Source organism: Camelina sativa, chromosome 5 (assembly GCF_000633955.1).
Source record: "Camelina sativa cultivar DH55 chromosome 5, Cs, whole genome shotgun sequence".
In the NCBI taxonomy this organism is placed as follows: domain Eukaryota; kingdom Viridiplantae; phylum Streptophyta; class Magnoliopsida; order Brassicales; family Brassicaceae; genus Camelina; species Camelina sativa.
The window spans coordinates 3713468-3731082 of NC_025689.1; the positions used below are offsets into that span (position 1 = coordinate 3713468).

A 17615-nucleotide genomic window follows, 5' to 3' on the forward strand; every position below is an offset into this window, starting at 1 on the left:
TTATTGTGTATAATAATTCCTCCAAGTGAAACAATTATAAACATCGCAATTCGCAGATTCAATTATTGAAAAATCTCGTGAACGTATCATAAGTTTTACATCTTCAGTATGGAGGTGATCATATAGATGTATATATGTACTTCTTGCATATTTGACTTAGAATTCAAACATTTGTCTCTTCTCTTTTCTTTTTGGATATCATTATTTACATGTTGTTGCATCGCAACATGTATTTATCAATAGTTATTATTTCTTTTTACATTTAAAAGATCAGTTTAATTTACAGAATATTCATGTTGGTTTATCTGATTGATTATTACTAATAATGCCATAACAAACAAAAATAGTGTTAAATTTGGTGTATGTTATACCTTTGATAAAAAAGCATATGCATATCCATCAGATTAGCTTTTCTATAATGTCTAAATCAATTCTATAAGATACAAACAAGCTTTAGACACACACACACATATAAACCAAACACATGCATGTTGCCATGTTGGTAAATAAAGATACAAGGGTTAATTTCACATTCTTGTTCAACAAAAATATATAAGTGGGTGTGCTGTTCATATTTAGATTATCCCAATTGAGATAGAATTATTTCATAGTCCTTCGTCCACCCCCACTCTTGTCGAGTGAAAAACACCAATCATCAAAAAAAAAAAAAAAAAACATTATGAAATGACAAATTCACCCTTTCCGCCAACCTGTCATCTGCGAACCGACCAGAATAGTAGTGGGCATGGAGTTTTGAACTTATACACTTTGTGGCCCCTATTGTCTCTTGTGCTTGTTCCTTGGTTCAAGAAAAAAAGACCCGATAACTAATTAAACCCCACCCGACCCGACCCGATCTGACCTGGCTCGGACCGGGTCAACCCGATCTTTCTTTCGATTCGATCACCATTGTCATTGACGTCAAGAACAGTAAAGAAAAAAAAAAAGCTTCGGCAATGGGAAGACGTTGGCTTTCTTCAAGGGATTGATTTGATCTCTTCGATCCCAATTTGTGATCTTTTACTTATGTTGTTGCATTTGATTTTGATTTGCTTGATCAGTTTTTTTTTTTTTGAGTCGAGGTGACTTTGAATCAGTTTTGATCACTCCAAGTTAGGATCTTTTTGTGTCGTGTTCGTGAGATCGATCTAAAAAGGCAATATAAGATGGTGAAAGCATCGGACTTTAAAGCAATTCAAGGGTTTATTCGATTGCATTACACACGGGTCAACCCTGTTACCATTACCCGCTCAAACCCATCGGCTTTGTCTTCTCCAGCTATTCCCTCCAATGGTGTTTCCCAGCTTCAGTCTAAGTTTAGCTTATCCTCGAAACCCACTTATACAAACGTGGGGTTATCTCAGATTCTGTCCTCTCCTCCTAAGCTCAGTCCAAAGCTGCAGGCTTTGGGTTTGCCTCGTGTGAATTTGAGTTTTGCATCGGCGTTTAGATTGGTATCCACTAAAAGCACTGGATTCCGAAAGGTTGATGGGAATTTTGCGAGGAAGGTTGTTGAGAAGCCTGTTAAAGCTGTTAGTTCTACTTTTGGTAGATACCGTGAGGCTTTAGGGTTGCACATTGATGGGTTTTGGAAAAAGAATAGTCTTTTTGTGATTGGAGCTGGAGGGGTTTTTGTGTGTATTTTCCTTTGGAGGATTATGTTTGGAATTGCTAGTACATTTGTTGGCCTCTCTGAGGGCATGGCTAAGTATGGGTTTCTAGCACTCTCCTCTGCCATCGTAGCATTTTCTGTAAGTTCCGATCTTGTTGGGTTGTTCCATGTCTTAGTGCTCTTTCAGTGTTGAATTTGCAATGTTTTCCCACGTCAGTGCCATGAAGTTGTTCTGTATTGAATGAAATTTAGGAATGTCTCTGTAGGGTTATTGGTTGATACTTGATAGTGAATGGATTTGGAGCTTGCAATGATATTGGTTTGAATTTACCACGATTAGAGGATAGTTTCACGGTGTATAATGCAAAAACTGCTATATGATATGGTTTTGTTGCTGTTATATTCATCATATAGAAATCACTCCTTCACAGCTATTCTGCATATTTCTAATAATAGGGACTATACCTCCGCGCAAGGTTCACAATTAATCCCGATAAAGTTTATAGAATGACCATGAGGAAGATCAATACGGCAGCTGAAATTCTAGAAGTTATGGGTGCTCCTCTGGCAGGATCAGATTTACGAGCTTATGTGATGTCAGGTGGTGGCATAACATTTAAGAAATTCAAGCCAACAATAAGGAGCAAGCGCTGCTTTCTCCTTTTCCCCGTTCAGGGTTCTGAGAGAAAGGGTCTTGTTAGCGTTGAAGTTAAGAAGAAGAAAGGCCAGGTTTCACTTTCTCAACTTCACACTTCCTCGTTTACTCAACCTTCTTCTGTGTTTGCTTGCGTTGTAATCTTAAGGATTGTAATAACCTTTGAAGAAGTTATAGCTTCACTGTGTCTAGTTTAGGACTGAATGTAGTAGATTAGAGCTGTTATGAATTGGCTAGAGAGCAAATAGCGAAGGATCAGTTCATAAGGATCTCTTGGCTGATTGTTTTGGGTGTAGATTTTCTAAGGTTGGTTGGACATTTTGGTTGCAAGCGGAGAGTGTTTCAATGAATCTCTCTATGTAGTTTGGAAAGTGTGATGGTAGCGCAATGTGTTTCAACTAAAACTTTAGGCTTGTATATGTAACATTTGGATACTGAGATTACTTGACATTGCGTTTGTCTGTCTGGTTACTTAGGTCTTTCATTTTGTCATATCATCAGAGAATCCCTTTTACCAGTTATTCCCATATATTGTGAGTTTTGGTTAACTTTTTCATGTTCATGTGTCTGTTTCCTCAGTATGACATGAAGCTTTTGGCGGTAGATATTCCAATGGCGTCTGGTCCAGACCAACGGTTATTTCTGATTGGCGATGAAGAAGAGTACAGAATTGGTGGTGGTTTAATCTCTGTGTTAAGAGACCCTGTTGTGAAAGCCATGGCAGCAACTAAGGAGTTCGATAATCTTGATAGAATTGAGGAGGAAGAAGACGCTGAAAGAGAACTTCAAGAAGCCGAACGAAAGCACCGTGAAGAGATCGAGAAGCTCGAGAAAGAGAGCTCATAATTCATATTTTCTTCCCCAGAAAACGTTTCTTCTTCAGTGGATATAAAAACAACACCACAAACCCCAGTTTTTTTTTGTTGCTAACTTTCGAGAAATAATTTTCCGTGGCTATGTTTATCAGAGGATGCTATTATGATTACTGATTCTTCATGCGAAGATGTGTCTCTCTGTTAGAGCAGCCTGTGCTATGTAATCTTTTGGTTTACAACTTTTGGCTTCCATGTTTTTACCGGTTTAAGCTTAATAAATGCACAACAGCAGCAGCACAAAGAGATTTGTCTTTAACCAGTTCTGGTCTACAAAATTAGCCATTAATTATTGGTTAATTAAACCATTTTCCCATCGCATGTATGATGTATCCCAAAGAAATAAAAGATGTTTTGTTGGCTAAATTGAACCTTCTCTTGATCCTTCTTGTTGATGTTTCTGAATCTTTTCACAGAATTTTTTTGATCTTGAATTCTTTGATCATCTCGGCTTTATCTTTTGCCCGTTGGCTTTGAGGCTGAAACTAATTATGAGGCAAGAACACGAGCAATCTGAAGTTGGCTTGACCTAGAGGTAATCCTTTCTCGATTTGCTTCCTTTAATAATCAACCCTAAATAGCTGGTCCTTCATTTTCATCTGTAGTTTTCTCCTTTTCTGTTTAGCATTTGCTAAGAAAAGGGTTTTTGTTTGTGCTGTTGATTCAGAGAGCTAATGATCTCCCAGAATCATCGTACAAGAACTAATGGTGATAGATTTTGGTCGTGTGTAAAGAGTTAATGGGGAATCATTGTACAAGAATTCCTTGTTGTAGAAAGGTAAGACCTTACCCCCAGAAATTGACAAGTTTTAAGGAGCTCAGGTCAAAACCAATTAGTAAATTTATATGAAAAAAATGTTCATAACTCTCATGTTCTTAAACAGGTGTGGTCATGTATATGCTGTTGCAGTAGAAAGAACAAGACTCAAGCTTATAGCCAAAAAGGGTCCGGCTTTATAAAAGGGAAGGTCCATCCCGTAAGTAGAATCGAGAAGTGGGAGGAGAAGATGACAGAAGCTAAAAAGAATGGCAACATTGTAAGCTCTTCCTCTTACGATTTGCCTCTCTTTTTTTTGGTTTACAGTCTTCCTCTGCAAAATAGCTTGATATGATCTGATTCTTTGTAACATGAAACAGCTCGTAGTGAATTTTAAGGCTTCATGGTGTTTACCTTGTAAAAAGATAGCACCAATATACCATGAGCTTGCTTCCACATACACATCAATGATATTTGTCACTATAGACGTCGAAGAGCTCGCTGTAAGTAAACAAAAAACTTCTGTTCCTTCCAAAATGATTTCGTGTAAAGATGGGAGCTCGAAACTGAGGGATTTGTGGGTTAACACATATGTGTAAAACAGGAGTTTAGTAATGAATGGAACGTGGAAGCAACTCCAACAGTAGTGTTCCTTAAGGATGGGAGGCAAATGGATAAACTTGTAGGTGGTGATGCTGCAGAGCTTCAGAAGAAAACTGCAGCAGTTGCAGAGATCCTTCTCAGACAATCTTAACTGTAATCTAGTTTCCATGTCCGAATTTATACAAAGAAACGGTTTCGAGTAGTTTGATTGCAGATTATGATAGTATCACCTGAGATTTCTGTTGTTATAGTTTTAATCTCAATCTTAGACATGGCTCTAATTATTGTATGTTCATATTGCCTTAATAGACATTTTGAAGTTTCCAAAGATTGCAAAAAGAAAATAGGATGCAAGGGCATTCTCTGTGAGCCATAGAGTTCTCTGTGAGCCATAGAGATCAATAATCAAAATCAATTCTATTGCAAATCAAAAACTCTGCTTGTCAGCAGCTCTATGTTGGTTACAATACTGTTAAATAAGATACAACTTGCAACTATGAATCAGAATCTGACCCTGAATCTGTTTCTGCGTCACATTTCACTCCAAACGGTCTCAATCTGTTTGTGTTTGCTTCCAATGGGGGCATGCCATCATCATCATCACTTGAATCAACTTCACCATCATCTTCTTGCTGTGGAATAGGTATATGAGAGCTTTCATCAGCTGGAATCGGTTTAGTATCTTTAAAGATTTCTGGCCTGCATTCACCATATCCAAACTAGCATAAGCTATGCCCAAATTCAGATGCCATTGATGCAGAACAAAAGAAAGAAGCTTTATTTTACCATTCCGGAGACTTTTGAAGGAGACGGACTTGCTCAAAGAAGAGAACTTTACAAACAATAGATGTAACTTTGCTACCAGACTCTTGTGCCTTTTCTTTTCCTGTATGATCAATCACTACAAAGCTTCCTGCAAATCAGTGTGTAGCAAACAACATCAAACACCATCTCAAACTGAATCAAGTAACATCATTGTATATAAAAAAAACACGAAATTTATTTACCTCGTCTGATCCACATGCTCTCACGAAACTTAGCTGGAAACAATGCTAATGAGTTCTCTCCTTTTGCATCCATTATCTTCAAAGACAACAAGTTAAGAACGCAACGAATTGGCGAGATTGCATAAAGGAGTGAAACCCAATTGAGAAAAGGAGGTTCTTTTTTTATACCTCAATTTGATTGGAACCTCTGAGAGAGACGACTTGGGCAATGCTTTGACATTCCTCAAGCGTAAAATCCTGCTCTGACGCCGCTTGTTTCAGATTCCTTCTTCCTCTGTTCATCTTTTCTCTAACTCTTTCAAACTCAAATTCCAAAAACAAAGTTACAACCAAGAAAAGAGCAAAATCAACAAAGAAAATTGAAATTAGGGTTTTGCAGTCGTGACTCGTGAGCCGTTTTAGTAGAATCGCACCAATTCCTAAAGAGAAGCACAGTAAAAGGAAAAGGAAGAGTTGTTTTGTTCAACGAGGGTAATTTTGTTATTTTCTTTAGAACCCAAGGATACTATTGACATTCCCAAACTAAGTCGGTATAAACGAATTAGCATATAAACCGGAAAATTCGTTATAATATAATCAAGCGGCGGTCTATAAATCTTCTCCGGCGCTTGGTTTCCACTCCTCCACCGTCTCCGTCGATTCGTATTTCCTCAATTTTGATCCAATTCTCTTTCGCTTCACAGGTTTGTAATTGTGTTTGTTTTTTTTATCGTAACCTGAGTTTTTTTTTCTCGTATGAATCATATAACTGGTCTTAACTTGTTTGTGTGTTGATTGTTTCCGTTTTGTATCTTGTCAGTAATGAGGTTTCTAATTTAGGTTTTTTTTGTTTGTAGTGATGGGTAGGAGAAAACAATCAAAGCCACAACGTTCAGTGGGTTTGATCACTCAAACCGGTTCTGATTCAGATGGAAAGCGATTATTACCGGGTGAAGAAGCTGAGGGTTCTGGGGAAAAGATTGTTGAAGATATCGATAAGCCGTATTATGTGAACATATGTTCAAGTAGTCCAGTTTCAGAGCAGCAGCAGCAGCAGCACTTTGATTTAGCTGAAGTTGTTCTAACGAATTTAAGTTTGAGAGAACGTGTAGGAACTAGTGGTACAGTCACATCTATTGAGATTGATCATGATCTTGATTGCTCGTTACGGTTTCGGCTATGTAATGTGACTAGTTTTGTTGATCGGATTAAGCTTGGTCATTGGCCGGTATTGTCTTCGAGTGATATAACTTTGGAATTGGTTGATAATAAGGTGTTTGATGATGAGGCTGAGTCAGTGATTTGGTCTGCTAGTTTTGACGGTCCAGGTGAAGGGGTTTCGGGTCTTGCTCATTTGGCAAGTATCAAGTTTTTGACTTTAAGGCTCGTGCCGGGTGATCAGGGCTTTTTGTCACCTAGAGTTAGAGTTGAGATGCTTCAGCAGGCCTTTGATGCTTGTGATTCGCTTCTTGAGAATACAAGGCAAATATGGAAAAAGAGTATGGTTCACGTTATGTCTTGGTTGAGGCCAGAGGTAATGACATCAGAGGCTAGATATGGGTCACAACTAAACGTGAAGGAAACTGAATCATTATTCGTGTTGGAAGCTGAAAATTTGGACTCTAGTAAGAAGCCTAGGTTTGATGCTGCTGCTTTTTATGAAGCCATAAAGCCATCAAAGTGAGTAAGCAATGTTTATCATTCTTGTTTTTGTGCCCTAATGTCTGAATGTTTCCTTCCAACTTATTGGCATATTATTGATTCAGGATGGATCCGATGCTTGAAGATGACATAACTGATTTGCTCCCAGAACTTAGGCCGTACCAAAGACGTGCAGCTTATTGGATGGTTCAGCGAGAGAGAGGAGATCCAATAACGTTGGGAGACAAGGAAAACAACCAATTTATTTCACCTTTGTCTATCTCCGTGGGGTTCCTTGACTCTGCTACAAAAATGTTCTTTAACCCATTCAGGTTAGTGGAAAAGAATCTAAGTGTTCCTTTTTTATTTCATCTTGAACTATAAGCTCCTCTCAGTGTACAACAAATAGTATAAGTTCTCTCTCAGTAAATTTCCACCATTTACAGAAGAACTTAATTTGATCTGGTCCATTTGTCATGGTTTGGTTGTTTCTAGTGGGAATATCTCATTGGCTCCAGAGTATTTTTCACCTCGAATTCCAGGCGGTATCCTTGCTGGTATGAACAGTATTGCAGCTTTACTTTGCCTCCATGTACTATATTATTAGAAAATTATTTATGAGGATAATTTTGTTTGGACTTACCTTGACGAAGAATGTTTTCCGAAATATATGTTCTAAGTCTGCTTAAATGCTAGAATGCTTTGTCTACATCTCTTATTGCGCATGCATTCATCTTTTGTTAAGTTTGTGGTATTTGATTCTTAATGTGGTAAAGTATGAATGCTGCAGATGAAATGGGATTGGGAAAAACGGTTGAACTACTTGCATGCATCTTTTCTCATCGAAAACCAGCCGAGGATGAAATATCTGTGTCTAACGGGCCACCAGTTACCGATGATCGGAACACTGGTTTGAAAAGATTGAAAAGGGAACGTGTTGAGTGCATATGTGGAGCTGTCAGTGAAAGTCGCAAATACAAAGGACTCTGGGTACAGTGTGACCTTTGTGATGCTTGGCAGCATGCAGATTGTGTAGGTTATTCACCTAAAGGGAAAGGTAAGAAGGCTAGTCAACATGTTGATGAAATAGTGTCTCAAAAGAAGAGCAAAAAGGATGCAACGGAAATTATTGTCAGACAAGGTGAATATATTTGCCAAATGTGCGCTGAACTTCTAAAAGTGACTGCCTCTCCCATCTCTACGGGTGCCACTCTTATTGTCTGTCCAGCTCCTATATTATCACAATGGCATTCCGAGATTACACGGTATCAGATTCTTCTCTACCTTATTCTTACTTCATTTAAGTTTCGACTAGTGGAACACTCAATAAGATAACTTTCACTAGACGTATTTGTGTTTTTTTAATGTCCTTTTTCCTTCTTTCATCTCTAATGTTGTAGGCATACGCGCTTGGGTTCACTCGTAACATGTATCTATGAAGGTGTGAGGAATGTCTCACTCTCTGAAGAACCTGTGATTGACATCACTGAACTCCTCAATGCTGACATTGTTTTAACTACATATGATGTCCTCAAAGAGGACTTGACACATGACTTCGACAGGCATGATGGTGACCGGCACTGTCTTAGATTTCAAAAAAGGTGAGATTAGTGATTTCGGCATACCTGATATATTGAACAAATTGTACTATTAAAACTGTTCTTAGAATTTTCCAATATGGAATAGTTTCATACTCATGTATTCAGAGGAACCATTTTGAACAAACGCCAACTTTAATCTGATAGGATTGTTGTTTTTATCTCCTGGTTTCATGCAATTGAATAGATTTCGGAAAGATTGAGTAAAGATGTTGTATTGTAATAGGTACCCTGTTATTCCTACTCCACTCACCAGAATATTCTGGTGGAGGATTTGCTTGGATGAGGCCCAGATGGTGGAGAGCAATGCAGCTGCTGCAACAGAGATGGCGTTGAGATTATATACCAAACACCGTTGGTGTATCACTGGAACTCCTATACAACGCAAACTGGATGACTTATCTGGACTGTTAAGGTTTCTTAAAGCAAATCCGTTCGATGTTTCAAGATGGTGGGTAGAAGTTATAAGAGATCCGTATGAGGTTAGCCAGAAAAATTAGTTCTTTCTCTTACCTTTTTTGGGTTTTCTTGTCTAACAAACTTCTCTCTTTGGTTCAGAGACGAGACGCAAAGGCTATGGAATTTACGCACAGATTTTTCAAACAAGTTATGTGGCGTTCTTCAAAAGTCCATGTGGCTGATGAATTGCAACTCCCACCTCAAGAAGAATGCGTCTCGTGGCTCAAATTTTCTGCAATTGAAGAACACTTCTACACCAGACAGCATGAAACTTGTGTGAGTTATGCCCGTGAAGTTATAGAAACTTTAAAACGTGATATTCTTAAAAGAGGTACCATCGGGTGCGAATAGTGTCTTCTGCACTTTCCACCTTTGTCCTTACTTTCCTCTTAAAATTCTCAGCCTCCTTCTGTGCTGGCTGCTAAACTTATTTCTCCCACTTGTGATGACTACAGGTCATACTGCTTCTGATAATCCTTTAATCACTCATGCCGAAGCTGCAAAACTGCTGAAATCGCTCCTGAAGTTGCGCCAAGCTTGCTGCCACCCTCAAGTAGGAAGTTCAGGTTTACGTTCATTGCAACAAAGCCCAATGACCATGGAAGAAATTCTAATGGTGAGTTTGCAAGATTTTTTAGCGTTTTGATCTTCATTCCGTTATTTGTGCTAATTGAAGTTTTTCTTAGGTACTTGTGAAAAAGACTCAGATCGAGGGAGAAGAAGCTCTTAGAGTGTTAATCGTTGCATTAAATGGGATTGCTGCTATTGCCATGCTTAAGCAAGAATTTTCCGAAGCAGTATCGTTGTACAAAGAAGCATTAAATATAACTAAAGAGAACGCCGAGGATTTTCGTCTTGATCCATTGTTGAATATTCACATTCTTCACAATTTAGCTGAGATACTACCACTGGCCGAAAGCTACAGTGCTGCGCCAGGAAGGCCTAAAACTAAAATAGATGAAAATGATGACGGTCATCATCGTGCATCGAAAAGGCAAAGGATCAATGAGCTCGAGAGTTTAACTCATGATTCTTCAGAAACTGCACAACATGGGGAAGCCACTTCTCCAGACAATGGTTTAAAGAAGGATAAAGAGTGTCATGAAGAGTGCAGAACTCTGAATATAGTTTGTCACACATTGAAAGTTAAGTATTTATCCTCATTCAACTCAAAGCTTTCTGCCGCTCAGCAGGAATTCAGAAAGTCATATAGTCAGGTATAATGCGACTTGTACCCTTAGCCAACGTAGCTCTTAAATTAAGTTCCAAGATCAACCATGTTAAATATTGAGCCATCACTTTTCCTAGAGCTCGCTCTCTCAGTCACAATGCTAAATAATCGAAATTTTTTGTAAGGTTTCCGAGTCATTGAGCAATATGGAGAAACAACGTTCGAGTTGGTGGTTGGATGCCCTGCAACTTGCTGAACAAAATAAAGACTTCTCTAGCGAGTTGATCAGGAAGATTGAAGAGGCCATCCATGGAGGCTTCAACAAATCAAGCTCCTCCAGAGCGAATTCTCGGTTAGTGCTTAACAATTTGCAGTTTCATGAGCTTTTTTTGTGGCAAGAGAACTTTTTCAGCCTTTGTCTGTTGATTGTGTTATTATGGGGCATTATTTTCTACATGTGACAAATTAATTCACATGTGTCTGCAAAGTTATTAGAATAGTGACCTGAAGGACTAAAGAGCTTTATTAGAAGACTAGATTGATTATCCTAAGCTTGAGTACATTAAGAACATCACATTTGTTAAGGAGCAGATAGCTTGAGTACATTAAGAACTAACTTGCTAATTCCTTATTCCAGAGAACTAACTTGCTAATTCCTTATTCCAGCTTTAGAACTATACATGCCATGAAACTTCATCTGCAGACTTCTATCGATATGCTGGAAAGCTCTAGAGAGAAAGCGATACATAGGATTCTAGAAATTGACCAGACTATGGAGAAACCAAAAATGGAGGATATTGAGCGTATTGGCAACTGCAAGTATTGCAACAAGAAGGATGATGGCCCCACGTGTATTCATTGCGAGCTAGATGAACTATTCCAGGTTTGCTCTTTTTTGCTTCTGCACTTCTTATGTGAAGTTGAATCAATATTAACTTCACCATCACCATGTCCAGGAATACGAGGCTAGGCTATTTCGTTTTAACAAATCTCGTAGGGGATTAATGGAACTTGCAGCTGCTGAAGAGACAGTACATTTGCAGAAGAAGAGATCTGCCCTTAATCTTTTCTTTATTGGTTTGTCATCAAAGAATAAGGATTCAAATGCACCGCATGGTGACAATGAGGAGCCCACCAAAAGAAATGCTGGTGACGCTGTGTTCGTAAGTTACTTGATCTTTAAATTCATTACTGACAAGAAAGCATAACCACATTTATGTTTGGCCTTCTCTGTTTCCTCCTCTTTTCTTTAAAACGTTTTGAAATGTCAGATAATATGGTTTTGTAAAGATCGTCTCTTGTCTGATACAAATTTCTTTTATGTTCTTTTCATAGGTTTCAAAATCTCCATCTGAGACGGAAATAGTTCTTGGAGTGATAAGAAACCATTGTAAAAGCTATTTAGATAGGGAAAATAAATCGGCAGCCACAAACCATTTGCATACCCTTGAGGTATTTGCCCAAGATAACCTTTATTTTTCGCTTATATGGACAAAAGGAAAACTAACCTTTATTTTTTCAAGAAGTTCTGACATTTCCAATTTTGCTTATCTAAATTAAAGGTGATGAGAAAGGAATATGCACATGCAAGGGCTTTGGGTAGGGCTCAAGCTCAACTCCTACGAGCCTACGATGAGATTAACATGGCAACAATGAGACTACAGCTTAGAGAATCTGAAGATGACACATCGCTCTATGCTTTGAGCCAAGACGAGTTAGATGTTGCTAGTGTGCTGAACACAAATGATAAATTTATGGCTCAATCCTCGTTGCTTAGTATAAAAGGCAAACTTTGTTATTTGAAGGTAAAATCTGTAACCTTTAGTGTTCATGCAGAGAAGTCATTTATTTCTGTGTTACTATCTAGAAGTTTACGTGGAGAGTGGCATTTGACCACATCTATTTTGCAACTCCAGCTCTAGAGCTGTCAAATCTGTATATTCACAATATTAAACAAATCTTTTGCCGTTTCAGGGTTTGATGAAATCCAAACAGAAACAAGAATTCGAGAATCCAGATCGTTCCTCACCAATACAGGAAACAGTTAAGGCTTCAGATCCTGCTGAACAGGAAGGCGAAAACCTTCTTAAGAGAGATGAAGCATGCCCGATTTGTCAAGAAATTCTACGGAATCAGAAGATGGTTTTCCAGTGCGGGCATTCCACTTGCTGTAACTGTAATTACTTTGACCTTTTTGATTGTTTGTTTCTCAGTTTCGAATTATAATCAGGTTTTGATGTCTATCTAATGCATCTTCCTGAACCAAACTTCAGAATGTTAACAATATTTACTTCTTTGTATTCGTTGACACAGGCTTTTTTGCTATGACTGAGCGCAAATCAGTTAAAGTACCGCTGTACAAGTGGGTGATGTGTCCAATATGCAGGCAGCCTACAGATATTAGAAATATTGCATATGCTGATGACAAAAGAAACAGTTCTTCATCAGATCAAGATCACAAAGACAATGAGGCATCATTGGTGGTTCAAGGTTCATATGGAACAAAGGTTAGTCTCCTTGCTTGTAAGATTAGTGCACAAGAAGTACTTATTTTCTCATTTATTGTTTTGGGTTGTAGATCGAAGCTGTTACTAGAAGAATCTTATGGATCAAGTCAAGTGACCCACAAGCGAAGGTTCTAGTTTTTTCCAGCTGGAAAGATGTTCTTGATGTGTTAGAACATGCCTTCGCTGCCAATAGCATCACCTTTATCCGGATGCAAGGAGGCAGGTAATGTAGTGAGAACTTTAATGATGAATCCATCGAAAGTGGCACATAGGTAACCTAAGGGATGTGTGTAACTTTGATTCCATGGAAATGCAGGAAATCACAGACAGCCATTAGCAAATTCAAGGAATCTGAGAAAGAAACCCAAAAGACAAACTCCCATCCAAAAGACACAAAATCAATTCAAGTCCTATTGCTTTTGGTGCAGCATGGCGCCAACGGTCTTAATCTTCTAGAGGCACAGCATGTAATTCTGGTGGAACCGCTTCTAAATCCGGCTGCGGAAGCGCAAGCCGTTGGTCGTGTTCACCGGATTGGGCAAGAGAAACCTACTCTAGTTCATCGTTTCCTGGTTCGTGTATCTTCTTTGTTTGCCACCTTGTCTTGTACAGCTTAGATCCTACCTGATGTGATTCATTTTGATGTTGACCTCTCTTTTTCTGTGGAACCAGGTAACTGACACAGTGGAAGAAAGCATCTACAAACTGAACAGAAATAAGAATACAAACTTAAATTCATTCAGCAGCAGGAATACAAAGAATCAAGATCAAAAGTTCTTGACACTGAGGGATCTCGAATCTCTATTTGCTTCACCAGCAGCAGAAACAGCAGAGATGGAAGAAAACACGGGAGAAAGACAGGAGAATCTGAGAGATCTACCGCCCTCAGTTGCTGCAGCATTAGCAGCCGAGAGGAGGATGAAGCAAAGTAGTGCATCCTCATCAACTACAAACGCATGATCATTAAAAAAGGTTGCAGAGAGATTGGTTCCAGCAAAAATGTGTTTTTGGAGCGTCTCGCTGTTTGTACATAAGAAGATGGTGAAGAGAGAAGCAGTCCAAAAGTAAACTCTTTCTCTCGTGTTGTCTACATTCATAATGTAACTATAGCAGGCTTTTTAGAAACTTAGGCAAAGAATAGGACTTTCTTTTCATTAATTCATTGTATTGCAAATTTGCAATAGATATTGGCATATTGCTGCGTTAGGATTATATCTATTTAACCAATTAAATCCAAATAATCTGCTCTTAATCTCCATCATCACAAGTCTCTTATCATCCATGATCTTATGTACTTTTATGGAAATGAGAACATAAGATAAATGCAAAACTGGTTCTCTTTTCAAATAACTTGAGTAATGTGCTTTTCTTTTGTTATAACATTTGAGAAGACAAGTCAGTCTACCACATTGAAGAAATGAAACCCCAAAGCCCCAGAAAAGAACCAAAATTTATTCAGCTCCACGCCAAAGAGGCGATAACAAACTTAGAAACAGGAAAATTCTTCACTTTGTCTTAAATCTAGGTGATTTCCTCACTTTTCTTCAACTGGAGGTGGGTCAATGAATGTCTTCTTTATCCAATCAAATGGCTGTAATGATAAAGTATATGTCAGATACAAACAAAAACGAGTTTAGAAAGAAGATTAGTACAAAAGGGTCATGAGCCTTAAGGCCTTAATCTCTTCATAACACCAAACCACAGATTGAGCACATTGTGACTCTCAGGAGAAAACCTCTACAGAAAGAAGGAAACAACAAAGAAACTAATTCGTCCAAACAGTGCAATTCTGTTCTCATTACAATGAAGCTGCGTAAAGCAAGGAGCAATAGTAGAAGCTAAAACACTACATGAAGAGCCTAAAAAGCAACGCATTTGTGAATTTTGAAGTAGGAGACTAATCTGAATGAAATCGACATCAATTTGTATATGGAAAACAAATTGAACAAGTTAATTCCAAGTACAGATATAACCATTTACAAAGATACAGACTACCACCAAACCGAATCAAGCCTTTCATGCACAGCAATTATATGTAACAATACTCATAAAGATACCGCCTTTACAGAGATGTTGATGCAAGTACCAAACTTTGAAAGTGTTAAACAATCATCAATTATGAAAAATCACATCTTTCGTCCAAATCAAGTCAGCAATTTAACGAGAGACATATAAACAATAAGCTAAAGAGAGATCCCAGATCAAGAACAGACTTCGTGAAACCCAAATTTGAATTCAAAGCTAGCTAAAAAGATCTATTGCCGGAGAACAAGAGATCGAGACAGGCTTACTTGGACAACCCAGATGGCACCGGCTGCGGCGGCGATCCCCCATCCAGCGGCGGCTTGGATATTTATCGGTTGGATCTTTGGCTTCACGACCTTGAGCAAACCAGCTGTTCCTGCCATTACTGCTTCGATCTCTCTCTCCTTCGCTTTCACAATTCCGATCAATCCCCACACAAAAAGATCCTTAAACGAAATGACTTTGAGGAATGTTTCGACATTAAAAGAGCTTCTAGACCTAGTCAAAGGTCACTTTTACACTTCATGCCGTCTCACATGCAAACGTAAACACCGTGCCGTTTTTTAAAGATGTGCTCTCAAAGCTTATCAAATGTAACAATGCAGTAATTTGGTTTCAAGAAGGAACAACAAAACAAAATATCATACAATCAAGAATGTCATTCTAATATTGAAGAACCAAGCTTTGCATTGTTCTTCTTCTTCCTTGGACTATCTGGTTTAGTAGCTGGTCGACGACCTTTGTCAGGACCACCAATTACACCCCATTCCTCAAACTGTGTCTGCCTCGCTCTTGCTCTTTCTTTCTCCTCTTCGGATTTCTTCGAGTAACAGTAAGGACAAGAGACTGCATACTCGTACTCTGGAGATTCCATGTCTTCATCACTTATAGGCTGCTTGCATCCATAGCAGAGTTTATGTGTTCCTTGAGCTAGACCATGTTCCACGGAAACACGCTTGTCGAACACAAAGCATTCGCCTTCCCATAAACTCTCTGTTTTAGGGACTTCTTCTAGGTACTTTAATATCCCACCTTTCAGATGATACACCTGATGAGAAAAAAAATGGTTTTGATCTTTTAAGTACCTCTGGAAATCAACAGCTCAATGGTCAGATGTTGTATTACGTTTACCTCTTCGAAACCTTGGCTAAGAAGGAGACTTGAAGCTTTCTCACATCTGATTCCTCCAGTGCAGTACATAGCAATCCGTGGCAGCGTCTTCTGTTTTTCAGCTTTGTCTTCTTTATTTGTGATATCCTTCTTCTCCACATTTTCTTGCGATTCATTGCTTTCTTGCTTCAACGCAAATTGATTCTCCACCCAAGATGGGAAATTCCTGAAAGCTGTGGTACATGGATCTACAGCTCCTTTAAACTTCCCAATTCTAGTCTCATAGGTATTGCGCACATCAATCACTACCTGAAAACACAAAAGTGATTTGACAATTTCAAAGATCTGATATCATAGATCTACAGACTATGACATACCAAGAGTAAACAAAGACAACATCATAACTTTTTTTCTATGCATTGACATTCTATTCAGAGTGAACTAGAACTTGAAAGCAAGATACACAAACACAGAAGCAAATACAGGAAACTAATATGCGTCCAACATGTATAAACAGTTATCACTGTGTTCTTGACTAAACTTGCTACTAGATAGAAAAAAAGAGGTCTCACAGTTTCTGGATCACTGATCAGTTCATTCCATTCTTCAGGGCTCACATATGTTCCAACTTTTTCAATTGGCGACACACTAGGCATTCCAAGCGTAACAATCTGCACAGAGATTTCAAAATTAAAACATCTCTTGACAAACTACAAAAAACTCCAGTCTTTCAACTTCAAAGAGACAAAAATTGTACCTCTTTCTTGAGTTTGACCCTAACGTGATCCCATCTAAACGGAGCATCTTCACCAGCTGCAAGAGGAGAGCTACTGCTATGTCCATGGTGAATTGCTTCTTCTTCAGGACTCACAGGTGTCTCAATTTGCCTCAAACCATTCAATCTGACATCTCTCTGTATAAACGCCAACACTCTCTCCACTGATTCACGAATCCCACAGACACTTCCATTGATCCCTTCTGGTGCAAGAATGATTCCACCTGAAACACGCTGATCAAACAACAACAACAACAACAACAGCCCTACCTATTATTACTGCTTCTTCCTCAATACAACACTAAGACTGAGATAAAGACTTAATCTTTCATATCAAATATCTAAAATTTGGATTGAGAGATAGAAGAAACAGACATACCAATTCTTCGCATAGATCTTTCAATGGCTTCCTGAAATCAGCATGGTCAGGCAAATTAGCGAATTTGTAGAACGAAACCACAACAAGCGAGCCTAAATCAGAGTCGTTAGATTCTGTTCTGCTCGAAAAGCATTGAGAATTCGTGGCCATGCTTCTCCGGATAGCTCCAGCGGTTGAACAAGCAACCGTGGATTTGAGAGATGAAGAAGAAGAAGGAGAGGAAGAGAGATTCTGGGATTGGGATTGAGGGAATAGTAACTCCGGTTTGGAGTTTTTATCGACTGAGCTCGAGTTAACGGCGCTACTAGAGAAGGTAGAGTGTGAGTGAGGCGGTGGTTGTGATGAGAGCATTCTAGCGGCGGCGAGGGACGGTGGAAATCTCCAGTGGCAATACCGTAGCATTGAGGTCCTCAAGTAAACCGGACTAAACCAAAATGTGGGTGTAGTACTGGTACAAGACCGATT

The 17615-nt window shown here is 38.8% G+C and overlaps 6 protein-coding genes across 6 annotated transcripts; 3 read left to right on the top strand and 3 right to left on the bottom strand.

The window, feature by feature from the left end:
• LOC104785318 lies at nucleotides 910-3383 on the top strand. The gene is made up of 3 exons (XM_010510505.2): nucleotides 910-1751; nucleotides 2069-2341; nucleotides 2847-3383. Exons 1-3 carry the CDS (start codon nucleotides 1167-1169, stop codon nucleotides 3111-3113), a joined length of 1125 nt encoding a protein of 374 aa, XP_010508807.1. The 5' UTR covers nucleotides 910-1166; the 3' UTR covers nucleotides 3114-3383.
• LOC104785319 (thioredoxin-like protein CXXS2) lies at nucleotides 3489-4704 on the top strand. The gene is made up of 5 exons (XM_010510506.2): nucleotides 3489-3674; nucleotides 3807-3917; nucleotides 4024-4176; nucleotides 4277-4399; nucleotides 4501-4704. Exons 2-5 carry the CDS (start codon nucleotides 3879-3881, stop codon nucleotides 4648-4650), a joined length of 465 nt encoding a protein of 154 aa, XP_010508808.1. The 5' UTR covers nucleotides 3489-3674; nucleotides 3807-3878; the 3' UTR covers nucleotides 4651-4704.
• On the bottom strand, nucleotides 4902-5939 carry LOC104785320 (probable RNA-binding protein EIF1AD). Its single transcript, XM_010510507.2, has 4 exons — nucleotides 5675-5939; nucleotides 5507-5582; nucleotides 5286-5412; nucleotides 4902-5198 (listed from the first exon to the last, which is right to left on the bottom strand). Exons 1-4 carry the CDS (start codon nucleotides 5786-5788, stop codon nucleotides 4994-4996), a joined length of 522 nt encoding a protein of 173 aa, XP_010508809.1. The 5' UTR covers nucleotides 5789-5939; the 3' UTR covers nucleotides 4902-4993.
• LOC104785321 (E3 ubiquitin-protein ligase SHPRH-like) lies at nucleotides 6091-14349 on the top strand. Its single transcript, XM_010510508.2, has 20 exons — nucleotides 6091-6189; nucleotides 6343-7165; nucleotides 7252-7458; nucleotides 7622-7683; nucleotides 7917-8391; nucleotides 8527-8727; nucleotides 8951-9206; nucleotides 9283-9514; nucleotides 9639-9799; nucleotides 9870-10400; nucleotides 10540-10706; nucleotides 11021-11237; nucleotides 11311-11517; nucleotides 11690-11806; nucleotides 11917-12159; nucleotides 12329-12530; nucleotides 12668-12861; nucleotides 12933-13084; nucleotides 13178-13433; nucleotides 13534-14349. Exons 2-20 carry the CDS (start codon nucleotides 6345-6347, stop codon nucleotides 13819-13821), a joined length of 4989 nt encoding a protein of 1662 aa, XP_010508810.1. The 5' UTR covers nucleotides 6091-6189; nucleotides 6343-6344; the 3' UTR covers nucleotides 13822-14349.
• LOC104785322 (ubiquinol-cytochrome c reductase complex 6.7 kDa protein-like) lies at nucleotides 14183-15356 on the bottom strand. Its single transcript, XM_019245683.1, has 2 exons — nucleotides 15153-15356; nucleotides 14183-14452 (listed from the first exon to the last, which is right to left on the bottom strand). Exons 1-2 carry the CDS (start codon nucleotides 15267-15269, stop codon nucleotides 14396-14398), a joined length of 174 nt encoding a protein of 57 aa, XP_019101228.1. The 5' UTR covers nucleotides 15270-15356; the 3' UTR covers nucleotides 14183-14395.
• On the bottom strand, nucleotides 15427-17586 carry LOC104785323 (rhodanese-like domain-containing protein 7). The gene is made up of 5 exons (XM_010510509.2): nucleotides 17151-17586; nucleotides 16754-17005; nucleotides 16569-16667; nucleotides 16018-16305; nucleotides 15427-15934 (listed from the first exon to the last, which is right to left on the bottom strand). The coding sequence occupies exons 1-5, from the start codon at nucleotides 17550-17552 to the stop codon at nucleotides 15545-15547; spliced, it is 1431 nt and encodes a 476-aa protein (XP_010508811.1). The 5' UTR covers nucleotides 17553-17586; the 3' UTR covers nucleotides 15427-15544.